At 53.0% G+C, this 24,714-nt stretch overlaps 8 protein-coding genes across 8 annotated transcripts; 4 read left to right on the forward strand and 4 right to left on the reverse strand.

The window, feature by feature from the left end:
• Nucleotides 1–4,534: 4,534 nt before the first annotated feature.
• LY79DRAFT_591404 (SH3 domain-containing protein) lies at nucleotides 4,535–6,532 on the forward strand (the record flags this gene model as incomplete). The annotated part of the gene is made up of 3 exons (XM_060561278.1): nucleotides 4,535–4,642; nucleotides 4,739–5,509; nucleotides 5,567–6,532. The coding sequence occupies 3 exons, from the start codon at nucleotides 4,535–4,537 to the stop codon at nucleotides 6,530–6,532; spliced, it is 1,845 nt and encodes a 614-aa protein (XP_060412571.1).
• Nucleotides 6,533–7,465: 933 nt separating this feature from the next.
• Nucleotides 7,466–9,266, forward strand: LY79DRAFT_265979 (uncharacterized protein). Its single transcript, XM_060551978.1, has one exon. The coding sequence runs from the start codon at nucleotides 7,654–7,656 to the stop codon at nucleotides 9,091–9,093; it is 1,440 nt and encodes a 479-aa protein (XP_060412572.1). The 5' UTR covers nucleotides 7,466–7,653; the 3' UTR covers nucleotides 9,094–9,266.
• A 685-nt stretch (nucleotides 9,267–9,951) lies between these two features.
• LY79DRAFT_591406 (thymidylate synthase) lies at nucleotides 9,952–10,987 on the reverse strand (the record flags this gene model as incomplete). The annotated part of the gene is made up of 2 exons (XM_060561279.1): nucleotides 9,952–10,807; nucleotides 10,866–10,987. 2 exons carry the CDS (start codon nucleotides 10,985–10,987, stop codon nucleotides 9,952–9,954), a joined length of 978 nt encoding a protein of 325 aa, XP_060412573.1.
• A 2,502-nt stretch (nucleotides 10,988–13,489) lies between these two features.
• LY79DRAFT_558332 (uncharacterized protein) lies at nucleotides 13,490–15,188 on the reverse strand. The gene is made up of 5 exons (XM_060558174.1): nucleotides 14,961–15,188; nucleotides 14,829–14,879; nucleotides 14,068–14,768; nucleotides 13,817–14,016; nucleotides 13,490–13,755 (listed from the first exon to the last, which is right to left on the reverse strand). Exons 1-5 carry the CDS (start codon nucleotides 15,009–15,011, stop codon nucleotides 13,625–13,627), a joined length of 1,134 nt encoding a protein of 377 aa, XP_060412574.1. The 5' UTR covers nucleotides 15,012–15,188; the 3' UTR covers nucleotides 13,490–13,624.
• Nucleotides 15,189–16,502: 1,314 nt separating this feature from the next.
• LY79DRAFT_670953 (uncharacterized protein) lies at nucleotides 16,503–16,883 on the reverse strand (the record flags this gene model as incomplete). The annotated part of the gene is made up of 3 exons (XM_060563844.1): nucleotides 16,503–16,548; nucleotides 16,625–16,749; nucleotides 16,836–16,883. 3 exons carry the CDS (start codon nucleotides 16,881–16,883, stop codon nucleotides 16,503–16,505), a joined length of 219 nt encoding a protein of 72 aa, XP_060412575.1.
• A 488-nt stretch (nucleotides 16,884–17,371) lies between these two features.
• Nucleotides 17,372–18,291, forward strand: LY79DRAFT_518494 (mitochondrial 18 KDa protein-domain-containing protein; the record flags this gene model as incomplete). Its single annotated transcript, XM_060555036.1, has 2 exons — nucleotides 17,372–17,553; nucleotides 17,607–18,291. The coding sequence occupies 2 exons, from the start codon at nucleotides 17,372–17,374 to the stop codon at nucleotides 18,289–18,291; spliced, it is 867 nt and encodes a 288-aa protein (XP_060412576.1).
• A 209-nt stretch (nucleotides 18,292–18,500) lies between these two features.
• On the reverse strand, nucleotides 18,501–19,436 carry LY79DRAFT_518624 (AN1-like zinc finger protein; the record flags this gene model as incomplete). Its single annotated transcript, XM_060555049.1, has 1 exon — nucleotides 18,501–19,436. One exon carries the CDS (start codon nucleotides 19,434–19,436, stop codon nucleotides 18,501–18,503), a length of 936 nt encoding a protein of 311 aa, XP_060412577.1.
• A 766-nt stretch (nucleotides 19,437–20,202) lies between these two features.
• LY79DRAFT_670956 (Rad4 transglutaminase-like domain-containing protein) lies at nucleotides 20,203–23,423 on the forward strand (the record flags this gene model as incomplete). The annotated part of the gene is made up of 3 exons (XM_060563845.1): nucleotides 20,203–22,493; nucleotides 22,543–22,580; nucleotides 22,639–23,423. The coding sequence occupies 3 exons, from the start codon at nucleotides 20,203–20,205 to the stop codon at nucleotides 23,421–23,423; spliced, it is 3,114 nt and encodes a 1,037-aa protein (XP_060412578.1).
• Nucleotides 23,424–24,714: the final 1,291 nt, after the last annotated feature.

Below are 24,714 nucleotides of genomic sequence, written 5' to 3' on the forward strand. Positions count from 1 at the left end.
ATTAGCCTTTACTTGCCTACTAGCCTATTAATAGGCTCTAATTTCTACCTAACTATATTATTAACTTTAATAAGACCTTTATCCTTTTTAAGTACCTTAATAGCTTAACTTAGGTAGCCTAAGGGGCCTATACTATAGCTAGTAAGACTAACTATAGTAGCTAAAGTAAGCAGCAAGCTACTCTTATTCTCTATATCTTTACTAATAAGGTCTAACGGCTACTACTAAAGCTTATCTTTTATAGTAAGCCTATTAGCCTTAGTAGCTAACTTAAGGCATATAAAGGTAACTTATATAGTAAAAAGGTAATAGTTAAATATAATAATATAGCTTATAATAATAAGTATTTCCTTAGGTAGTAGCTAATAAATAAATTTTTTCTCTTTATAATAAGGCAAAAATACTTATTAGTTATAAATATTACTACTTTTTATAAGACGCCTATAATACTATTATAACTTTAATTTAACTATATAACACTTAGCCTTATACTACTAAGTATAACTTTCCTCTTTTAACCTTTAAATACTACTATTAATAAGCCCTTTAAGTAGTAGTTATCTAAGGCAACTAATAAGTATATATAGTAAATAAAGTAAGCTACTGCCTACTAGCCTAGTTAGCTTATCTAGCTACTTTAACCTATTTAATCTATTTAACCTAGCTAGCCTAGCTAGCCTAGTTAGCCTATTAAGTAGTCTATATTAATAAAACATATAATAGTTACTTATACTATTATAATAGTTGCCTATTGCCTAGCTAAAAGGAGTAAGATAGTCTAGTAATCCTTTCTTTAGTGTAAGATTAGTAGTAACCTAGATAAAAGTAATATTAATAAGATTTAGATTAAGGATATACTAAACAAAAAGATATTATAAGATAATTAAGATAACTTTAACTACAACGCCTATATAAAGAAAGAAATAACACAAGAAGAGATACCTAACGTTAATATAAATAACAACAGCTAAAAGTATATATCTCTACCTAAAGATATCTAGTAACCTATTAGAGATAGTTAACCTATTAGAGATAGTTTAATAAGGCTATAGGAGATCTAGAGTAGGAGAAAGGGAGGAAATCTAATGCTAATTACAAGGTTTTTTGCTAGCCTTTGCTACCTAACTTGCTGCTGATGTACATAACTAACCCCTGCTTTTGCTACATCTAGATCCCTGTTTCTGCTAGCACACTACACCTCTTACAGCGGCCACAATACCTATTGCCGTTAGCTAACTCACTAGTGGTCGACGAATCTCACAAGTGCATACGGTAATAGCCCTGGCCCAGTCCAGCATCCACCTTCTGCATGTCCTGGTACTTGGGATATTAGATTGGCGTTGAAATCCGACAATGGTTCCGTTTGACAGCTTCTTAGCCATTCTTAGGGAAGAGAATGACGGGGCTATCGAACAAGCTAGTTGTCGCACGCGAAGGACTGGTCATCCAAGAGCAGCTCGTTGTGTGCTCACTGGCCAGCTTGACTATACATGGTGACGGACATTCGTTCAATGCCTGCAAGCTCCTTTAGCGCTTCTGCCAATCAACCATACAGGCGCTGTCGTCACCAAGGCCTCCTGATTGATCAAATCCCATCAGCTGCCGTTGGCTTGTCGCGGCCTTCAGTCGCTGTCAGACCTCTTAGACTTCTTGGCCCCATGGTTGCGCCAGTTGCTTTGGCTCCGAGCCGATGCAGCCACCGGCATGCGGCTTAGGGAAGAGGATGAAGGCGCGACTTGCAGCTGCAGGATATGACTGGTAGGCAAGCGGGCGGTACCCGAACTCCGACGTATCCACGCTGCAAGCATGGATATTCGACTGACCAGTTTGTCCACTCGGAGACCAAGAGTGGTGCTGCGTGGTTGTAGTCTTACGTCAGGTACCTATGTAGATAGGTACTCAGAGGTGGTAGATGGGTCGTCCCTCTGTTTCTGATCTCCTTTGGACAGTGCGTTTCGATTCGTCGTACTACATACAGTAGGTAGGCACATAATTAAGATTTCCTTTCGAGGACACGCTGCTGCCGTCGCTGCTGCTACCAGTCAATACGTCCTCTATATGTAGTGTAAGTACCTATCTACCTAGGTAACTACCGTACATAGGTAGGTAGTTTCGCACAACGCCCGGTTCGTACCTTGGGTAGTTCCTGTGCCTGTGAACTGCAGCCTGTCTGTCCCACACTGCCTCTTATCTGGGTCCGTCAACTGCCATGTAACGAACGGGCGCCTCCCCAAATGTCCTGTTGCTGCGTTACCGGATAGAGCGATGACCGCTAGATGGCTGGTCTAACCTCAGTTGTGTAGGTGTCAAGTGCCAGCTGGTGTAGCAGCAAGACATAGACAGACAGAGACAGGTAGTGGGAGGCACATGAACCGATATGAAGTCGAAACATGCTTGAGAATTCGAAAGGATCATAAAGGATTAAAAAGAAACATTCCCTAGACATGGGAATCTCAGCCAGTCTCACACAGCCCGGCGACAGGAGCAGCCAGGATACCATCCATCCAAGCACCACCACTCTCTCATCCACTTGGACGTCGCAACAAATACCATCATCCGCAGTAATCTGCACTAAGGCTTTGCACAAGCTCGTTGGAGGGCAGGACACCCACCCGTAACCCTAGCGTAATTTACCCACCCTCGCCCAGTGAGCAAACTGGGCAGACGGGTGCAGACCAGGATGTCGGGGACCCTCGTCTGCCCTGCTGGGAAATGGGACTGTATCCCGGGCGTTGGAGCATGTGTGGTGTGCATGCATGTGCGGTACCCCCTCCCCCCTGTACCTAGGTACCTACATGCTTTTGGGTCTGAGCAAAGGAGCCTTTTCTACCCTCGCCCATCCACGTCTTCTGCCTTTGCGCCATCTCCCTTACCTCCCCTCACCCCTCCAGGTCACTCACAACCTGCCCGCCGCCATCCAGCGCAATCTTTGCACTTCGCCGAGTAGTTGGCCTTGGACGACAGTCATTGACGTAGCAGCGACGACGAGTTGTGCGCCTTTGCCAACTGAGATATCGAGACCCCTGCGACTTCCGTTGAGTCCTGTGTAGCTCGAGTTGATTAACGGGCCACCCACCCTGTCTCGGAGGCCGAATAGAGAGCGAGAGCGAGATAGAGAGACAATATAGGCTCCGAGTCAACCAAATAAGAAAGCCAGGGAGAGATCGGTCACGAACCCATTCATCAGCCAGCCGACAGTTGTGGACGACTAGCTTTTTCTCCTACCCTTCCCTTGCGCCCTTGGAATCAACGAGGAGTTCGAAAAGACGTATAGGAACCAGTTTTTACGTGGTAAAAACGTATTAGAGAGGGAAGAAAAAGGGGGAGAAAAAAGAAAAGGAGCTGTAAGCGGGATCCAAGGGAAGAAGTCCTGCACCGAGTACAACAATCGCGACGACGACAACAACAACAAGGCCGTTTTTACACCACCCACTCAAGACCAGGAAAGGAAGGAAGGGCCTGAGCACCGGATCTACCTCCCATACCTGACGTTGAGCCCGTTGCTTCCTTCTCAGAAAGCCCAACGGCCACCACGATTCAGGAAGGAACGGAATCAGAGGGAAAGTGCGCCCTAGTCAGTCATCAATCATACTGCCCCTCTCCCCTTCCAATCCGCACTGGCATCAGCCTGGTCCCGGTCCCAGTCCAACCATAATCACCCCCTCCTTCATCGTTCAAAGAGGGAAAAAAGAGGGAAAATTAAAATAAAGCAACGACAACACCGCCTAACGCTTTCCTGCGCTGATCCGGGCATCTCCCGCTTTCCTTCCTCTCGGTCAGTCGGCACTGCACCACAATTGCAACAACCGCCACGCCACGCCTACGACAGCTGCGACCGCCATCCATTCTCCCCAAGTAGCAACACAAGACAGGAAGACCACTGCACTGCCCCCCGTCTGCCATAGTCGCACAGGTCCACGCCCCATCCCTGTCGGGTGCCCAATCACGCCTTGCCTTACCTTTCGGAAGGAGCTTTTCCATACCTATCTTCCCCCATCGACGCTCTCAACTCAACTCTCCCGTGGTGCCACAGGGTCCCCCGTCCCTCCATCACCACTTTCTTTTCGAAGCATCGTATCTCACTCTCTTGTCAGAGTCTGCAGCTACCCTCCCCCAAAGAGAGAGAGAGGATCGTCACACAAGATGAAGGTTCGTGAACCACCCTTTTTTGGTACCTGCTCTTGTGCTTTGCGCTGCCTCCTTCTTCCTCTCTCCCTTCCCCCCCTTCCCCTCCTCCTGCCCTTCCAGTCCTCCCCCTCCCTTTTTCCCTTGCAGTGAACAGTTGCGTGCGCGCGCGCACAACATCAATAACAGCATCACCACGTGCATTTGCAACTCTCTCCTGCAAGCATTGCTGCTTGACTTCGAGACATTCCTGCTCAAATTGCGCTTTGTTGCTCTCTGCCTTTGTAGCATCTCACCCTGCGTGTATCCTGCTACCATCGCATGAGCAACCCCGCATGCGCCTGAACCTGTATACACAATGAATCGCGACTCGATTACCAGAAATCGGTTTTCCGACCACTTGCTGACCATGCCTCAACTTCTCCAGGCCCTCCGCCGGTCCATCAAAGGCGAAAAGGACAACGCCAAGATCAACATTGCCCCCAAGTCCGCTGTCGCCATCGTCCCCCCCAAAAAGGTATGTCGAGCCCCAGCCTCATGCGCCTCCGCTGCCCCCCATGGCGGGGTCCTGACCACAACGCAATCGCACCTTTGCTGACCACTCGCCCGTTAGGTCATCCGAGCCCTCTACGACTATGAGGCCCAATCCGGCCAGGAACTGAGCTTCTCCCGAGGTGACTTCTTCCACGTAATCGGCCGAGAAAACGATGCCGATTGGTACGAAGCATGCAACCCTGCGTTGCCCGACGCCCGAGGCCTCGTGCCTGTTGCCTTCTTCCAAGCCTTGGGCCGAACCGAAAGAGATAGTGGCCAGTCTGACGGCGGCGCCATCCCCCGGCCGCCAACCATGTCTCCCACAATCTCCAAGAACCCTGATCACGACTCCGGCTATGCCGAAGCTGCGCCGCCTTCTGGGGCCTTGCAATCGCCGTCCCTGAATCAGCGCATGTCCCGGACCGGAAGTAGGGGCGGCGCCATGGTGTATGGCATCGTTATGTACGACTTTGTAGCAGAACGGGCCGACGAACTGGAGGCCAAGGCTGGCGAAGCCATCATTGTCATTGCGCAGTCCAACCCCGAATGGTTTGTCGCCAAGCCCATCGGTAGACTCGGCGGACCTGGTCTGATTCCAGTTTCCTTCGTTGAGATTCGCGACATGGCCACGGACACTGCTGTTGGAGACGCCTCGAATGCCATCAAGAAAGCGGGCATTCCAAAGGTTGAGGAATGGAAGAAGATGGCGGCCGATTACAAGAATAGCAGCATCACGCTGGGCAAGTTCGACAACGGTGCAGCGCCGCAGCAAGGATCTATCGAGCAAGACATGGAGCGCATGAGCATTCAACAAGGCAGCCGCACAAGTTCGCAAAACGGCAACAACTACGTGAGCCCCCCGCCCATCCCCTAGTCCACGATTCCGAACTAACACATTCCCGAGCAGCAACAGCAGCAGCAGCAACAACAACAACAACAGCAGCAGCAGGCTGTCTATCAGCGTACCTCTCAGCAGGCCAGTGGTCAGCCCAGTCCTTACGCCAAGCCAGCGTCACAGCTGTACGCACCTATTTCAGCCCGTATTCCGAGATACTGCTTTGCTGAGGACAAGTACTGGTTCGTCATCGAGGCAGTGCTTGAGGATGGCCGTCACTGGGAGCTGTCCAGATACTACGAAGACTTTTATGATTTCCAAATCGCCCTACTGACCGAGTTTCCGGCCGAGGCAGGGAACACCGGGACGCAGAAGCGCACTCTCCCATACATGCCAGGTCCGGTCAACTACGTTACCGATGCCATCACTGAGGGTCGCCTTCACAACTTGGACGCCTATGTCAAGAACCTCCTTGCACAACCGGCCTATATTGCAAGATGTACCCTTGTCAAACAATTCTTCGCTCCGAGGGAGGGTGATTATGAAATCGACCCGAATGCGCCCAACGACGAATACCGATTATCAGGTGGCTCACAGCCGTCATCAACCGACTCGCCGGCAGATGCGGCATCACGGCAGTCGTCCAAGAACAACCTGAACGGCAACGGGTACGGCGGCCTGTCTGCTGCACCACAGCAGCAGCAACGGGCAATGGGCCAACAGGGCATGAACCGACAGCCATCGTCGCTGTCCCAATCCCAGCCGCCCCCTACGCCTGGTATTGGCCAAGGACAGGCCATGAAGATCAAACTTTACTTCAACGGTGATCTCATCGCTATCCGAGTCCCGACGGACATACAGTTCCAGCAACTCTACGACAAGATTGTGGACAGACTCAAGATTGCCGATGGTGAAGAGATCCAACTCTTCTACAAAGACGAGCCAACCGGCGACAAGCCCAACTTGATGAGCGACAACGACCTTGATTATGCCTTGCAAAGGAACGAGAAGCTCCTGCTATATGTGGAGCAAGTCTAAGGCATGACATGCCGCGGCAACGCCCGCCTTCGACCGTTTCCAGATCGTTTCTACCTGCCACTTGAGAGATAAAAGCATACCCCAACCGCCATTGCATTATTACTTCATGATTCCCAGCGCATGCGACGCATTACCATTCCCCGTTTTTTTGCACGGGCGATGGCTGAATTTCACTTCTCTATTGTTTTCTCCTAGTAGCTGGACTCGATATACGACCATGATGCCAGTGGATCGACTTTCCTTCGCACAAGCGGCTACGCTCCCTTTTTTACCCCTCCCTTCTTTGGCCTTGAGTCGGCCCCTACTTTACGATTTCCTTGATGGCTATTGACGTTGATGACGGGGGAAAAACTATTGATACAGCCCTCGGGGGTTTCTATCCGTCCCAACAGTTTCTCAAAAGACGCAAGACGGATTTGTTTCCACCATGAGGATACGGAAGGGTACATCGATGGGCGTTTTTCGGCCAGACGAAGGGTCTGGCCTGTCGTTTTATCTTGTTTTTTAGCATGAGAACTATTCTCAGAAAGGGTTCCTATTTCCTGATTTTACCAGACGGTACGGCGTGCACGATATGGAGGATGGTTCGAGGTCTAATGATGACGAGCCTAACTGGTGTGGACGATTCGAATGAAATCAGGCAGATGGACAATGACCGGGTTTGGTTCCCCGTACTCGAGCGAGAGATGAATCAAGACAAGTCACCACAATATGCAGAGTGCGGGTGCCCCTTGGTATATAAGTGACGTATGATGAACATCGTCTTCCGAGTCCGCAGATTGACATTTGTGTGACCGATTGCCCTGTAAATAGTTAGAAAAAAAAACAGGGAAGACTGAAACCAGTCGACGCAAGCCCAGCAGCACACAAGCGTTGGGCGTCTCATGCAAGCAAGCATCCAGAACATTTGACCGGTGTGATTGTTACAAGCTACCAAACAACAAGCCCTCTTTCCTTATAGGAACGTACATGCATCCTCTCGACAGCTCAACCATGCCTTGCATATTGATAGCTCCCTCCAGGTGTGTGATTAGTGAATAAAATATAAAAAGCCTCTGTCTGAAGCGGAGGGTTGCCATCATCTTGTGGAACCTTCCACATAGCTCGGCCACAGCTCCGAGATGCGAACTCTAACTATAGTGTGGTACCTGGGTATTACTTTCTGTCCATCCTTCTTTTTCCTCCTCTGCCTTGCTTCCCCATCACTAGACTCCTTTATTGGACAGGTTGCGGGACAATCAAGAAACGACAACGTGAGTGGACATGTGCTCAACTGCCTCTTTAATGGTCCGGAGCATCCTCTGATTCACGCAGAAGGGACAGCGCAAGGGCCGCTCGTTGACGGAGACCGGATCGTCGTTCCTAATGGGCGTGAGATTCAGCTCAGGAGTCGAGGGGATGAACCGCGAGGCCGTAGATGTGGCCCTCTGGACGGCGGGTGTCGCGAGGGCGGCAGCCGCCGTGCCCTGCGCGCGCTCACGCTGTTCCCGCTCCTCCCTTGCCGCCGCCGCTGTAACCTCGGCCTCGGCCTCCTCCTGCTGCAGCTGGCGCAGCGCGTTCTGAAGCGCAATGTCTGGGTCCTCGTCGCCATACATGGGGGTGTCGTTGCCCGGGGGCGGGACCATGCTCGTATCGGCGCTGTGCTGGTCGGGTGTGTGTACCGTTGCAGAGGGAGAGATCGGGTTCGCGGAAGCGGTGCCGCCATGGCCACCAGGGCCGCCGCTCAAGCGGCGCAGGACCTCGTCGCGCACGAGAGCGCAGACCTGAAGACTCGTCTCGACGCCAATGGAGCGGAGGATGGCCTCGCGGATGGCGGCGGGGCTGGTATCGGCGGAAAGGGCCATCAGACGCGGGACGCAGTCGGCGAGGTAGCCAATGTCCTCGGCCGGATTGATGCCGCCGTCACCATGGCGGCGCTGACGCCGGATGAGCAGGCCATAGCGCTTCTTGAAGCGGTGGATCCAGCCGGGGGAGAACTCGGGGGGCGTCTCTTCCTTGTAGCGGGGCAGGGCGGTGAAGATGGCTTTGGCCTTCTCGCCGAGCTCTTCGTTGGTCGGATGGCGGCCGGTAGCCTGGACCTGCTGGTACCAGCGCAGGACGAGCTTTTCGACGTCAGGCCAGTTGCCAAAGCGCAGGCGCGAGCCGCTCAGCTGGGGGTTGTCGCCATCGAGGCGGGAGTACTTTGGACTCAGGGAGTGGGAGACCGTGGACTGGGAGATGTGCTGGCCATACTGATTGTAGAACCAGTCGATGCAGGCCTTGTGGCTCGGGCGGATGGTCTGCGCGTTGGCCCAACGGCGCAAGGCGCGGCGCTGGTCGAGAGAGAGGGAGGAGCGTTCCTTCGGGGTGGAGATGGGGTTCTCGGTGCCGTCGGGACCGGGGCCGCCGGGGAGGACGTCGGGCTGCGGCGGGTGGTGGAGTTCGTGGGCGGTGTCGTGGTGTGCGTCCTGTGTGTGATCGTGGTCCGACATTTCGATTCGAGAGGAGGGGCCAGTTTCGCCGTGCGACCGATTGCGTGTGCGCGAACGGGGGACCTGACTCCCCAAAAAGCCGGGTATTGAGGTATTGTGAATATGTGTAAGACGGGGGGTTCCTATTCGGATGGAGGGGTGGCGGTATGGGGAGAGCAAGCTTTGGCGCGTGATGCAAAATCGGGTTTTCGGTTTTGAGGGGAATCGTTGTATCCGAAGCTGGGGGGGAGTAGCTTGGGTTAAGGAAGAAGAGGAAAGAAACAGGCCGGGCGAGGGGGGAAATGTGGGAAAGCGCAAGTGTTTAGCTGCAAGGCGAAGCGAGGGCAGTGCTATTCAGTGACCAAGCACTGTACGGGACATAGTTCAATGGGGGTTGCATGTCGCCCGTTTATGCATCCAATGAGATGCGATTGGGTGGTTTACCTTACTTTCTAGGTGCGCAGGGCAACCCTTTTCCCTCCTGGCCCAAGCTTCACCCCACCCTCTCATCGCGTAGGTTGCATCACATCACGATTGGCAAATACGGATAAGTTTCATATCGGTTTTGTAATTGAATCGGAACATGTGTTATGCTTAATGCCAGTAAACGAAGTTTAGTCGAGGTGGTGCTGGACCAGAGACGAGGGCCTAAATCAATTGCTTCTCATTATGTACAGAATCCCAACACATAGCTAATATCTCGTTGCTGACGAGTGGTGAATGGACAGCTGAACAGAAGAATAACACAACAGGACTTGGCCACTCGTTGTTGATGCCTCGCAAGTCCAATCCAATCACGGCAACTCGTCACTTATCCCAATGCTGCCTCTTTTCATATTCATGCCATCAAGCTAATATGTGTGGTGCCTCATTAATGCAACTCCGAATCCAAACTCCCGATGCCGAGCAACAACAATGAAATCAGACCAAAAATACTGTCCCCGTCCCAGGTGCATGTGCCCTTTTCTCTCACACGGACATCTTCATGGCAATCGTCTTATGCGGGTCGTATCCCTTGACCACAAAGTCTTCCACCCTCCACCCATCAATGCTGCACCCGGCCTCCCTGTTGTTGATCTCCAGCAGCGGAAAATCCCTGGGCTCACGCTCCAACTGCACTTTGAGGGCATCAACGTGGTCGGCGTAGACGTGTGCATCGCCCATGACGTGAGTCAGGCTGCCAGGGACGAGGTCGCATGCGCGGGCAATCATGTGCGTTAGCAGCGCGTAGCTCGCGATGTTGAAAGGCACTCCGAGGCCCATGTCGCAAGACCGCTGGTACAGCTGACAGTGCACATGGCCCTTGGGTTTTTCCCCGTCGGCGGGTGCGCTGCGCGCCCGCGGGTAGGAGACGTAGAACTGCGCAAACATGTGGCATGGTGGCAGGGCCATCTTCTTTAGATCCGCGGGGTTCCATGCGCTGAGGAGGATGCGGCGGTCGTACGGGTTTGTTTTGAGTTTGTGGATAATCTCGGCAAGCTGGTCGACGCCCTGACCCGTGTAGTCCGTCTTGGCGTCGACGTACTCGGCGCCAAAGTGTCGCCATTGGAATCCATAGACAGGGCCGAGGTCGCCGACTTCTCGGTGCGAGAGGCCGACGCTGTCAAGAAATTCACGCGAGCCGTTACCGTCCCAAATCTTGACGCCCGCCTCGCTCAACGGCAGAGACGATGTGTTGCCCTCGACGAACCACAGGAGCTCGGCAATGACGGCGCGAAGGAAGACGCGCTTTGTAGTGAGGAGGGGAAGGAGGGGCTCGCCGTTCTTATTGAGAGAGAACTTGAGTGGGGTAGGGGCGAAGATAGAATACGTTCCGGTGCCGGTTCTAGTGTCCTGGTCAGTCCAACGGCTTCGATGTAGCTGCTTGACATCTTCCTGCCTACCTGTCCGGCCGATGCTCGCCCTCCTCGAGGATCTCGCGAACGAGGTCAAGGTATTGGTATTCCTCGTGGCGCTTGACCGGGGAAATTCCGCTCGGCTTCGTAGAGTTCTCGGGGTTAGACATCGTGACAGGTGCGGTTGCTGCAGGTGCCATTGCTATGTCTCGGTCTGTGAATATCTCATGGGGATGAAATATCTCGAAATTGGGATGCCCCGCGTAAGACGCGTTGAGACGCGTCCCATTAAAGTGCGTGCGTTGATGACTAAGATCGGATATTCTGATAAGATAAAGTTCGACAAGGGTCTTGCCTGGACCTAGGTGCATGCACGCCGGAACTTATTTCCATCTCTGCTGAACTTTCGACGAATGAAGCTACATGAGCCTATTGCATTGAGCTGAGCTTTGTTTCGAGGCTCATTTCTTCGGGTTTTTTGATGTCGTTCCTTGTCTCTTCATGTGCCAAGACCGATGGTATTTCTCTTTGCCATGAACCAAGTGTACTCTGTGACGATGTGCTCTTCACCTCTCTCGCTTCACCGGCTCCCGCCTGAATTGACAGACTTACGGTACATTTCTGCGACTAAACCCGCAGAGAGCTAGGCGATATCGTCTCAGTTGGTTATCTTGTGAAGACAGGGACGTATGGGAGTGCCTAAGGTACAGAATCCCGGACTCCAGTCGCTCTCTTTCTGAGGATTGGACGCCCTCGATATCCACCTTTGCATAGGTCACATCGATATTCTATTGGCATCCTACGGCCTATCTCCAAGCCTCATCACCAAGCAACTTATTACTGTTCAGGGGGATTGCCTCAAACGGCAACAAAAAAGCTCTCGAAGATAAAACTTCACCATCTCCGTTCCCCCGGGGACCATGAGCCACGGTGACCCAGGACTCATACGCACGCCTCCGATCTGGACCGACTTTGTCATCTCCTACGCAACAAACTACGTTGTCCACGCTCTTAATTTTCCCAGCCGGCCTGCTGAGTCGGTTTCTGACACCTGCTTCGCTGTTGTCACAGCTATTTTTCTTCCAAGTGCAGGCTCCCTACAAGCTGCCCGCTGGCTCCTCGTCCACACGGGAACTGTCAGACGCGACGAACTCAGCCGAGCCACCAGGGCCGGCGCGCTATGCATGGTTGCCGGCGAAACTAAGAGGTTCAAGTTCTTATGGATCGAGTCGCCCTTAGGGAGGATGAACTTTCAAAGGGCGAGAAGTTGGTCAGTGTGCCATCATACGCCTAAAGCATAAATATTTCCAAATCTCCTCTGGTCTTACCTTGGTTATGCCAGGTACGATACCCTCACAACACCCTGGTATCGGTCTCGCTTTATCGATGCTGGCCACTAGATACACTCGTCCTGAACCATGCATGGGACTTGTGTGTTGCCCAGGGGATTCACATTGGTTGAGGTGCCTGTAGGCACGCCTTTGATACCGCCTCCGGGCTCAGGGCCAAGTCAACTAAACCGGTAAGATATACAGCTTGGGAGCAATTACAATATTACTAAAGCACTGTTTGCTTTGGGGCAGGCCATGTGGGATGTTACCACGGTATATCGTACTCAAGGCGACCGGCTCCAGAGGTACGGGTATGCTCCTTCGGCGTGACCATAGCGCCTTATGCGTTCATGTCTCTAGCCAACCTGATTACTTTTCTCGTGACCCCAGAGTACAACTGCATCTAACTTGTTCACACGCCGGATCTCGACAAGGCGAGAAGGCAAGGTGGCAGATTCGGCGGCATAGTCGCAAGCGTCGGCCTTGACAGCATCAAGGAGCCCACTCAGAGCATTGTGGCCCTCTCAAGCAACCCACGCCTCATACTTAGCCGTCACCACAGCTCCCTTGCTGTTTCTGGCTGTCCTCGTTGCCGCTCTGACCAGCTTCAATCCAGGACACAGTACCATCTGCCAGAGGGCTTGGGTCCTCTGTCGGCCACCCTTTGACATACATATGGCATCCTTACCAGAATGCTCGCGGTGTTCCCCTCTGAGATCTATGGCGTGTACAAAATCCCCACGAACGGCGCGATAGCGTACGCCCTTGACAACACAAGTTTTATGCAGCGAGTGATAGACTGGCTGGTTACACAATACTTTCGCATCATCGAGACTTCATTTTACCTCGGCGTCGTCCTTGGCCCTGCGATATGTTTCACGCCAGCCATCGGAGGCATGCTTGTAGTGGGGGAGATGTTACAGTACTTCGGTGTGTGTAGATGTATTGACAGACAGACTGATATGAATAAGCCATGGGCATATTTCATGCCATGAAAGTAATAGTTGTGCATCAGCTTTTCTCTCAAGCACAGATACCGCGGGTTTCCCAATCTATGAAGATGTCATGATATAGGGAGGCCTGGATGGTCGTCATCGAAGAGCTACTTTCAATCATAACGACCGGGTACTCAACGTGTTCGCAAGCGCCAGTGCCAGGAATACTCTAGAACGCTTTCACTTCGACAATAGAGAACCCCAACTTTAGTAGTTCATCTGGCGTTAGCGCGAATCTAGTCAGTGAGAGGACGATCTCTTAACAAACTTGAGACCTTAAATCGATGATGTTGCAAAGACGACGCAAATGAGATAGGGTTTGGGTTTACAAAGAAATTTGGGGACTGGTGTTCACATTGAAACACGGGAATATGCACTATTGGTCTGAGGTAGCATTAGTTATCACGGGTGTTCAAGGTTATGCAATGTAGAAAATCCCCAGGTTGACTCTTTAGACCTCTGATCAGACCATACACGCTATTCATAGTAGTTCCGGGCTGCTGGCCGCTGAATGATTCCCTTGTCTCCCTGAAAGCTGAAGTTTCCATAACCTCTGTCCCGCGCAGAGGTAAAGACTGTATTCAGGTCCACGGCAGAAGCTCATAACACCGCCTAGAAAACGAAACCAAGTCAGCTAAGGGGGCCATGTATCCATGTCAAGCAATTCACTTACCCGGCACCTGAATCACACCAAGCAGTGAACCACCGCTGTTCCAAATCTCAATTCCATCGCCGCAAGCAGCCCACACGTTGCTGTTCTCACACATGAGGTGCATAGGAGCACCTCTTCGAGCGAGGGCGAACGTCCGTCTATTAGCGAGAAAGACAGCTTCACCCCGCTTCACCATGTCAAAGGCGTATATACTCCGTGGTCTTGACGAGTCAGCCAGATAAACAATCTTAAGGCGGCGCGCTCAGACTCACTGATTCAAGTCGAGACTGCCATCAATTCGAACACCTCCGGAATCCGCAACATAGAGCGTCGAAGAGCCATCATCAATCGCGATTCCTGTGGGACGAATGAATCCATCCGCCATGGCCCTAACCTCGCCCGTCTTGGCGTCACATCGATAGATCTGCGGTGGAAGCTGCGGCGGGCTCCGGAAGTCCTTCTCATGCCCACAGCACGGGTCCGTGAACCAGATGCCATCGTCGCGGGACGAGACTGCGGCGCTGTGCGGCGAGTTGAAGTCCCGCCCGTAGTATGTTGACGCCACAACCCGGGGCGGTCTGCCGGCGGGCATGAAGAGGACGCTGCCCGTCTCGGGAGCCATGGTCCCCTGCGAGCACCAGATCATCCTGTCGTCACCGACGACGCACCCGCTCGCGGGCATCGACATCGCTGGCGGCGGGCGCAACTTCGCCCACTCAGCAGTGAGGGTGTCATTGGCGGAATTGTGTGTGACAATGACCTTGGACATGAGGATCGTGGGCGGTCGCGTGGGGTCAGACGCCGCGAGGGGTGCGGAAGTAGCCCATAGCTCGTTGCGCGAGGGAACGTAGATGCATCCGCTGTGGAAGAAAGGATTGGCGGAGGCTTCTGCTGAAGAGAGGACGAGGGCGTGAGTCGGGCTGGGGCCGACGATGAGTTCCAGAGCTGCGTCGTATTGAATGATCGAAATTCCCTAACGCCATCCACATAATTAGTGCCCGAGTAAAGTGGATGAGGTATTATTCGAGTTTACCTTTTTCGAGCTGTGCTGAGGCGGTGGTGTCTGGTCACGGCGATCCCTTATCTGTGATGGCCGGTCAGCCTTTGTGATATGGACTAAGTGAACGCCAGTGACTTCTTTTCATATAAAGCGCAATTGACTCACTTCGACGGGGGTCTCAATAAATTTGATACCGGTCTCCTTCAGTGTGGCCATTTTGTTGATGAAGTTGGCTTAATGCGCATGTTTGCTTCAGTGTCGGTGTTAAGTGGACGCTTGGTTTTATTCAGCGAAAGCAAACAATAAATAATTCGGGAGCTTCCCGTGAGATTGAAAAGAAGCCGAGACTTCCAATACACCTTCATTTCTTCCGAAGTCTCCTCACTTCTACTAATGAGCCTTTTTTATAACCTCGATTCTTGGGTTGAATTACAGTGGTGCTCCGGGGCAGCATCTGCTGAAACTCCGCTCCGAAAGAATGCCGACACGGCTGGGGCCGAGGCGACCCGGGCTTACCCATAATGGACGCCAGCGTAGATGTTTTTATTGGCGTATTATTTCAGTTCTGATTTGAGCTGTTGATAATCTGCTAACTTTAACCAGTCATCTCATCGCTACAACCTCTATATGATCCATATAAGGCGCCTATGACAAAAGTGACACTCCCTTAGGTTTCGCTCAGGACTTAGCACGGCTATCGTTCATGTCACTGGTGCGAATCCCTATGGGACTTATGGCCAGCATTGACCAAACAACCCGAACTCTACCTTCATCATCGGCTGCCATCCTCGAGGAAGCTATTTACATTGGTATTACAGTAGGCATGTAGAGGCTTCAGTTTAAGGCTGAAGACGTTGTCAGTATCGACGTTGCCCTTGCTGTCGTATAACAGGTCAGTGAAAGACCAAGGCTGTCAGCGATGTCCGGTCTGCAGATTTATACATCCAGGGCTATAGCTTTACTTGACACGGGTGTTAGAATTTGCGTCCCCGGGTCTATCCAGTAGCTTGGGCTCAGGGGTACCGCTAAATTTGTAAACATGGACTGCTCAATATCAAATACCTCAGTCACCGAAGTCTTTGCTCCGTTCCTGTTGAATCAATTATTTCCGGATCATATGAATCCTAGCGTCAAAGTCAATCCGCCTAGAGCGACCTTGCAAAGATCACGATGACACTGTCGTCGTGCGGAAATGAGTAGGTGAAAACATGTGCAGCATCCACCAGCATCTTGTAGCAACTACTGCGCTGCCTTAATAAAGCTGGAATGCTAGCCTTGCGATTGCATCCTGGGGAGAGCCAGTGAGAAGGCGTAGCACAGTCCTCTTGGGGCATAACCACACGTTGCAAGCCTGCTTTTGACCACGTTCCATGGTACCAAAGAATTCGTCGATAGAGCGGAGATCAGCGTGCAGTTTTGGGGCCAGAAAGGATTGCCGTGGATGCTCGAGAGTCTTGGGCATTTGAGCGCAAGTTGGGAATGGTCCCCCTGGTCATCCATCTTTCATCTGTCCTGCCTGCACTCATACCATGCAATCGCTGGAAAGGGTTTTGAACATTACGTTTCGATTTCGACTCCAAGTCACCTTTACGGTACGTTTCGTCGTTGTGTTTTGCTGGTCAGAAAATGTCTTCATTCCCATCAACCAAGCCCTTTATGAATACACTAGGTCGTGATAGACCAATGACTCGCCCGATAACCGCCCTTCTAGTGTTTCGCCTTCTCATCCTTGTCTGCGCTGTCCAGGAACTTCCTATTGTCTTGTTGTCAGCAGAGGGGGTGTCACGGCGACGACGGAGAGTCTCCTTTTGGTGGGCAAAATGACGCACTTGATGAAGTCGGCCTCGTCGGAGCTGGAAGCGTTGATGGGGGGAGTGGCGGTGGCCTTGGGCTTGCTGCCGCTGGTGCCGTAGACAGCGCCGCCGAAGAGGGTCGCGAGAACGCCCATGGCCAGCTGCGCGGAAGAGGTTAGCCTTGTGATGCTCGGGTGTCGGGTCGGGGGTTGCAGAGAGCGTAGGCGCGCTCGGAGGAGCGACGTACGTAGTGGGAGCCGATCTGGCGGCCGGCGATAGTGTACATCTGAACCATTTTGGCGATATTAGGGGGTTTGCGAGCCTTCGGGGGTGAATTGGTTCGATGGGGTGGAGGCAATTGGAGTTGGATGAGATTCGTCGAGGGTCTCGATAGTCGGAGCTCGAAATTCGTTCGGAAGCTGGTGATGTTAGTGCCTGGAATATCAGGCTGAAAAGAATGGTTCCATCAGACAGCGGGAAGTTAAAGCCACAGACCTTCGCGGCCGCGCCACACACCCACTGGGTTTGCACCCATGCCGCTGTGGCTCTAGCTACTTTATCAGCCGATGCACCATCCTCAACCAACCAAGTAAAGCCGACGTCACAACCGTAGTTAGAGGATTCATGCCGCGGGCGTTTCCGGCGCGCAGGACGCCCTCTCAGGCTCCCTCGAGCCCCCCTTCTCCCTCGGCGCTGCCGCCGTCCATGCACACATAAAAGTGTCAACACCTCCAGCTCTGAGTTGTATCACATTCAGACGAAGTATAGCAACAAAATTCCAACATGTGGGGAAGAAGTCAGAATAAGACACCCGAACAACCGAAAGAGTCGCCAAAGGAGGATGGCGCCAAAACCTTCGACCCGGAAAAGCTCCCACCACGTGAGAAGCTGCCGAAGGCGCTGCAGAATATAGTCGACAAGTCGGATCGAGACGACAACTTTTTCGATGAGCTGGTGGACGGGTAGTGAGTGCCGACCGTGGGGACAGGACTCTGAATGCTGAGTTGACTGGATACAGCGCACCCGAGTCCACCGAATCCAACCTCCGTTATGCTGCCTACGCCACCCGCATCCGCACGATCTTGATGAGCGCCCATCGATATGTCGCGTACACCTCTGACATTGGCGAATCTTTCCGGCCAGTCGCGCATCCCGCCCTCGTCCGTTCTGCATATGGAATCTCATGGCTGTATATTCTCGGTGATGTCAGTTACGAAGGTTACAAAGCATACTGGGCCAATCAGCGCATTCTCAACCCGCACCTGCAGCTCACGGCGCGTCAAGCGAAGCTTACGGGACTGCCGGATGCCGTCTCGGACGCTACCACGCCCAGCGAGGTTGTCCCCGCCGGCAAGGTTACGCCTCTCAACGACTACAGAACTGTCATGGTCCAGCGAGCAATATTCCAGAGCATTGCCAGTATGGGTCTTCCGGCGTTTACGATCCATAGCGTAGTGAAATACTCGGGGAGAGCGCTCAAGAATGCCAAGAACCCAAAGATCAGGACCTGGGCACCGATCGGCCTTGGTCTGGCCGTTGTACCCTTCTTACCAAGCCTCTTCGATGAGCCGGTCGAAAACGCGGTGGAATGGGTGTTCCACAAGGGTTTCGAATTGTACGGAGGAAAGGAGTTTGTTGGCGATGCTCCGGCCACTGGTCGCGAAGACCTTTTGGCGAAGAGGCCTAAGGAAAAAGAGCTGTAGGTTGGAGCGTTTGTGGGATGATCTGGAACACAACTCAATCGGAATTGGCTCGGCGCATGGCGAAATCTCCAACTCATGAAAGAGGGAGGGGGGGGGGGGGGGGGGCACTAGGGAGGCGAATCAGGCAGCCTACATAAGCGCATGGTGCGTAATCGAGGGTATATACGGGAAATGCCACTATGAACATTTTCAACAAATCATCACCTTCGTTAAACCTCCATTAGGTTGGGCGGAGGGCCAACGCCGCGCAGCAAGACAACCGTGTTGCCACTGACCAGTGATGCCCCGACCTTCTCATTGAATTCCAGCAGTCTACCCCCCTCCACGTGGAACACACGCAGCTTGTCTCGCTCATCTGACGATCGGTTGTTAAGGTTCTCCACTTGTAGCCGCTTCGCTGCCTCGTCAAGCACTCTCCCAACCACCCAATCCTTGGAGAAGAAGAATTCGCCTTTGGGGAACTTGGCCTTGGCAGTCTCGGCCTCGGCCTCGACGTACAAATATACTCTCTTCTCCTGCGGCAGTTTGTCGTCGCCCTTGGCTGTCTTCTTGAGATTATTCACCGCTATCAGTCGGGCGGACGCAGATGTAGGTTTCGGTTTCGGTAGCGCCCTGCCGGCCTGCTCCTTCTTCGCTGTTCCCCAGGCCTTCAACTTGTCGAACGCGCTCCTAGTCCGCGCCGCAACGTCGATTTGCGATCCAGGACGGGCACCGAGCGGAACGAGGTTCTTGCAGTCGTGATCCTCCTTCAGCCGGTGCTTCAGGCAGTAGTCGCGATTGCAGCCTGGGCAGTGTACGCCGGGTATGAGAGAGGTACCAATGGTGGTCTTGCAGGAAGGCGAGGCACAGGGCTTCTGGGAGACGTGATCGCGCAGTTGACGACCCTGGCCGTGGGCGGGCTTCGCAAGCTCCGCTTGGCGTCGGCGCTCAGCCCAGGCACCGGCGTTGCTGCACTTGTGAGAGGTCTCGGATCGGTGGTCGAGGCAAAAAGTTTTCTTGCAGCTCTGGCAGAAGAAGGGCAGGAAGTCGAGTTGGTTGCAGTAGTCGTACTCGCAGTGTTTGCCGACCAGTTGCGCGTCGAAGCCGTCTTTGGTATCGTCCATCTTGACGTAACTCGTCTCGTCGGAGTTGGATGAGGACGCCATTGCGATGACGTGTTTGGTTCCCCCACTCTATTTATCGTGATGATCCGAGGCAGATTTCGAAGTACGGAATGTGCTTGCTTAGACCCCGGCCGAGGCGCAACCAGTGGCATGAGGCTGAGAAGGAGGCGACGATGACAATAGCGATGTGATGTTGCTGAGAAATAACAGAGGAATAGTCTGGAAGAAACCAGTTGGCAGCGGGTTTCGGCGTGTCGGTCACTCGCTTCCAGTGGGGCAGCCGCCAAGCTAAAGCGCTAAGTACAGCGCGTGCGTGGCCGCGGGCAGCCTGGAAGGCAACTGGTCCATGATAGCAGCTGGTCCCTAGAGCCAAGGCACATGGGAAAATAAGGATTCTTGCGTTAGGGGCTTCAACGATGCAGATGCAAGCAAGAGCATTCGCCTCAGCTTGATGCTTCCGTTTCCACTTACTACCTATATACTACAGCATTTTTTTCTCATTGGTCATCCGAGCTAGGTCTTTAAGACACAATCAAGTAGGTACCTAGGTAGTAGGTAGCGTGGGGGAGGGTAACGGCAGCTACCCTCGTTAGGGGAGGGGCGATCCAAGCGAACCCCGAAAACTGACCCATAATTCAATCGGACCCCGGACCCTAGAGTGGGTCGCGTACTTGCGCGTTTCTCGCGAATCAATGACGTTACCCATTAACCGTCTCGTCGCATTCACCACCCTGCAAACCTTGAGGAGCTGCTCTCATGCTCGGACGATGGGCGACTTCCCACACCTCACCACATCCAAATCTACACGATGCCTCCACACGTGCCGCGCAAGCGGCTGCACGAGGAATCGCCAGTAAAACCCAGCCCCAAACGCCAACAGGTTGCCAAAGGTCAGCCAAAACCCACGGTGCCATTTGCTCGCAGGAAGCCCACTCTGTACGACGATTTGGATGCTACCACCACGCCTGGCTCGTCCAAAGTCGGCCGTTCTGCTATTGATGTCGTGAGCGACAGCGATGAAACCAGTGCACTGAGCGACTTATCCGACGCCGACTTCGAGGATGTCTCCGTCGCAAATGCACAAAAGGCCGAGGAGCTATCAGACAATGACGATAACGACGACATCGAGTTTGAGGATGTTCCCGCCCCAAGAACTACTTTGGCAAAGGCCGCGACAACCTCCCAAGACCTCCAGCTTACCCTTGATGCCGGGTTTGGAACTGCAATGAACGACCCCTACGGCGACAAAAAGGGGCCGACGAAGCGTGAAAAGAAGACACGGATAGTGACGCATTGTATCCACGTCCAGTATCTTCTTTGGCACAATGCACTTCGAAATTCGTGGGTTAGCGATCTTGAAGTACAGGCAATCATGATGTCCCATGTTCCACCCCGCCTTTGGGAGGAAGTAGAAAGATGGAGGAGTGCCAGTGGACTGGATGCGAAGCCCCAAAGACCTTCACCGAAATTGGCCAGGCCGGCCAAGAAGACCAGAGATAGAGGAAAAGGGAAGAAGGTTGAGGAGGACTCTCGAGATTGGGGTCCTGCCGCCGAGAGATTGGAAGAAGGGGCTGCCGATATGAGTCACGGCGATCCACTGTTCAGGCTTATGAAGTCTCTCGTGGCTTGGTGGAGGCAACGGTTTCGCATCACAACGCCAGGCATTCGTAAGTGGGGTTACATGCACCCGGAACGAGTCGGCAGATTGCGAAAGGCCTGGGAGATCGAAGACCATGACCAGGACCGCTTCGGAGAACGAATCAACGACCTCGAGGGTTTCCGGAAATGCGCCCAGGAGTGTACAGGAAGCCGAGATATAGGATCGCAGCTCTTCACGGCTCTTATAAGAGCTCTGGGATTGGAGGCACGGATGGTCGCCAGTCTGCAGCCCTTAGGCTTTGGATGGACAAAGTTTGAGGAGGCACACCCTGAGAAGGAGAAGAGTGCGCCTTCTGTCATCAACGGCAATGATACGAAGAGTGAGGACGACAAGACCAGAGGGAAAACGAACAAAGCGGCCAAGAAAGTTTTGGCAGAGAAGGGCGCCAAACAAACACCTAGAAGTACAACATCATCACGAATCGCAAGCACGAGGCGCGCAAGCCAGAAAGACGCTGTCATTGAGATAGATGACCCGGATGCTGAACTCGGCTTGGAGCACCCGGACAGCGACGACGAATCAGTCGTAGAATTAGAAGTGACACCGCGGAAATCTACAGTGGCGTCCAAGAAGTTCGATCAGGACTTGGACTTCCCTCATTATTGGACGGAAGTCTTGTCACCAGTAACGAAGAAGTACCTCCCGGTTGATCCAATTGTGAAGAACGTCATCGGTACCAACCGAGATCTGATTGAATCGCTGGAGCCGCGTGGAGGAAAGGCAGAGAAGGCGAAGCAGGTCATGGCGTATGTTGTTGGCTTCTCCTCGGACGGAACAGCTAAGGATGTGACAGTTCGTTATCTCAGAAAGCAACTGTGGCCCGGCCGCACGAAAGGCTCGAGGATGACGCCGGAGAAGGTCCCGATTTATAACCGTCACGGAAAGGTGAAGCGTTATGATCAATTCGACTGGTTCAAATCGGCCATGAAAGGCTTCGTCAGGGGTGGCCGAAAGCATCCGCTAACAGAAGACGACGAAGTGGAGGATTCGACGGATCTGACCCCGGCTCAACCAGAGAAGAAGGAAGTGAAAGAGGGCAGTGAGACCCTTGCGTACTACAAGCAGTCGAAGGAGTTCTGTCTCGAGCGTCATCTCAAACGAGAAGAGGCTCTGTTGCCAACGGCTGTTCCTGTCAAGACGTTCAAAAACAAGGGAAAAGGCGTGGATGTCTCCGACGAGCCAGTTTTCTCGAGGAAGGACGTTGTTAATGTCAAGAGTGCAGAAACCTGGCACAAACAGGGGAGAGCACCCAAGCCTGGCGAGCGGCCGCTCAAGAGGGTGCCGTATCGCGCAGCGACGACTAACAGGCGCCGCGAGATCGCAGAAGCTGAGGCCGTGAGCGGCGAAAAGGTTCTTCAAGGCCTGTACAGCTTCGACCAGACGGAGTGGATCATTCCGCCCCCTATCAAGGATGGCGTCATCCCGAAGAACGAATACGGGTAATCTTTCCTGTTTATGCTGGTTGGGCGCTTCGCTTACGCATTGTAGGAACATCGACCTCTTCGCTGAACATATGTGTCCTGAAGGTAACGAGCTGCATGTCGCTTGACGATATGGGTGGCTTTGCTAATAATATGTCTTTAGGTGCCGCTCATGTCCCGTTCCGAGGCGCCGTCAAGGTCTGCAAAAGGCTTAAGATCGACTATGCCGAAGCCGTTGTGGATTTTGAGTTTGGAAACCGAATGGCAGTGCCCGTCATACAAGGTGTTGTCATCGCAGAAGAATATCACGACCAGGTAATGGAGGAGATTCGCAAAGACGAAGCGGAGCGGGCACGCAAGGAGGACGAGAAGCGGCGCAAGGAGGCGCTGAGGGTGTGGAGCAAGTTTTTGAAGGGCCTCAGAATCGTCGAGCGCATTCGCCAGGATTATGGGCATGTCGACGACAGCGTTCCGGTTTTCCAAAAGGGAACGGCCAAGGCCATCAAAGACACCGATGAAGAAGAGGAAGAAGAGGGGACGCGTCGTGTAGACGCAGAAGCCATGCAGATGAGGGATGAGGAGATGGCTGGTGGTTTCTTTCCAGAAGGTCACGAGGAAGAAGAGGCCGAGCAACCAAAGCGGTTCACGTCTGGTTTCTTCCCAGTAGTGGACGAAGGCGACGGCGATCAGGATATGGATGGTGCTTTAGTCGTGGATCACGGCCGTGACGAGAAGCCAGACACGAGGTACCATGCGGATGGCGCGGCAAACGCCGAAGAATCTTCCCCCGTTTCGGAACATCTCCCTGCGCCGGTCAAGGCGAAGCCGAGGCCTAAGAAGAAGGCGGCGACAAGGCGGTCGACGAGGCGTAGGCAAAGACCTGTCGCTAACAGTGAGGATGAGGACGATGACGACTTTTTGGCCTCGGACGACGATTACGACGAGTAATGCAGCTGCGGCCCGGTGTATTGCATGCGAGATGGCAAGTCGCCGGCCGTATGATTCTCGATGATGTATTCGTGGAGATGAGAATCTTCAAGAACACAAGGCCGTTGTAGGTGGAGGTTCATCGATCGATTTTCCTTTGGGCACAGCTCAAATATGCCGCCATCTTCATGTGTCGAGATGCATGTAATAACAGATAGCAACAACTGTCACCACCCATCGCTGGCTCGAGGCGGAGGAGGAACCGTATTGAGACAAGTAGTGTACCGATTCTAGAGCACCTGACCACACCTCATGCAGAGGTGGGCATTACATCCAATGAAAATGGCGGTGGCTCCGTCATGGACCTACTAGTACAGTGTCATGCTGAGATAAGAGTTGGGCTGATACCAAGAGATGCTTAAAGCTATAGCCGAATGGGATGAGGTTGGCTCCTGGCCAGTGCCAATTGCGTTGCTAAAGACGTGACTCAGGCGTGACACTGTGGTGAACTTGTAAAGCTCGCAGGCAGCATATAAATTGTTTCGGGAGCAGCATGAAAATCGTCGCATTTTGGAGGTTTATGGATACTATTTCACAGACGCCGGGAATAAGATCGGGCGCGTATTCTTCTTTCCTTTCCCCGCAACACTGCCTATAATGGTAACTTCAATTAATTACTCAGTTGGCCTGTTGGCCGACCCAGCCGAACTACGCTAGGAGTGCCCGGCCTTCGGGCCGTCTGACGATCCACGGGTCCATCCCGCCATCACACCCCCTTGACTCAGGTGTTCGTGGGTTCCCAACGTCACTTCATGTCGGAGGATTTTTCCGATTGACAAGGAGACACAGCGTACAGGCTGGCGGGCACGCCTAGCTACGATCCTCAACGAACACGCGGCGAAAAAGGCAATCTGCACGAGGGACTTCAAGGTACATCGAAGAAAGTTCAGACAGCAAAAAGGCACAGAAGCGGTGGGGAGTGTGGCTAGACGGACCAGCGAGTCAGCAAGTCAGCCAGGCAGGCAGGCAGGCAGGCAGGCAGGCAGGCAGACAGGCAGACAGACAGTCGTTCAAGTTCTTCAAGGAAGAATAGTGAGCGGTTAGTCGGGAGGAGGAGCGCCGTTTGCACGGTGTTGTTTGTGGAGCCAGTCGTCCAAACATTCAAGACCCAAGTCATATTGCGTTTGGCTGCTCTGGCTGGACAGCAAACACGGTGTAAGAGAACCTATGTGAAAGGAAAAGACGGAGAGAGAGAAGCGGTCTTGTTTTAGAAGGCTGCTCTCTTCTGGAAGCAGCCAGGCACAGGGTCACC

Source organism: Colletotrichum navitas, assembly GCF_030913465.1.
Source record: "Colletotrichum navitas strain CBS 125086 chromosome Unknown LY79scaffold_43, whole genome shotgun sequence".
In the NCBI taxonomy this organism is placed as follows: Eukaryota; Fungi; Ascomycota; class Sordariomycetes; order Glomerellales; family Glomerellaceae; genus Colletotrichum; species Colletotrichum navitas.

Excerpts from the sequence above, each read along its gene's own strand:
- LY79DRAFT_558332 (XM_060558174.1), bottom strand. The coding sequence starts at position 15,011 with ATGGCCACACTGAAGGAGACCGGTATCAAATTTATTGAGACCCCCGTC. Across the intron at positions 14,769-14,828 it reads CTCAGCACAGCTCGAAAAAG|GGAATTTCGATCATTCAATA; the intron begins GTAAACTCGAAT and ends GGATGGCGTTAG. Across the intron at positions 14,017-14,067 it reads GGCAGTCTCGACTTGAATCA|ACCACGGAGTATATACGCCT; the intron begins GTGAGTCTGAGC and ends TGACTCGTCAAG.
- LY79DRAFT_265979 (XM_060551978.1), top strand. The coding sequence starts at position 7,654 with ATGCGAACTCTAACTATAGTGTGGTACCTGGGTATTACTTTCTGTCCA.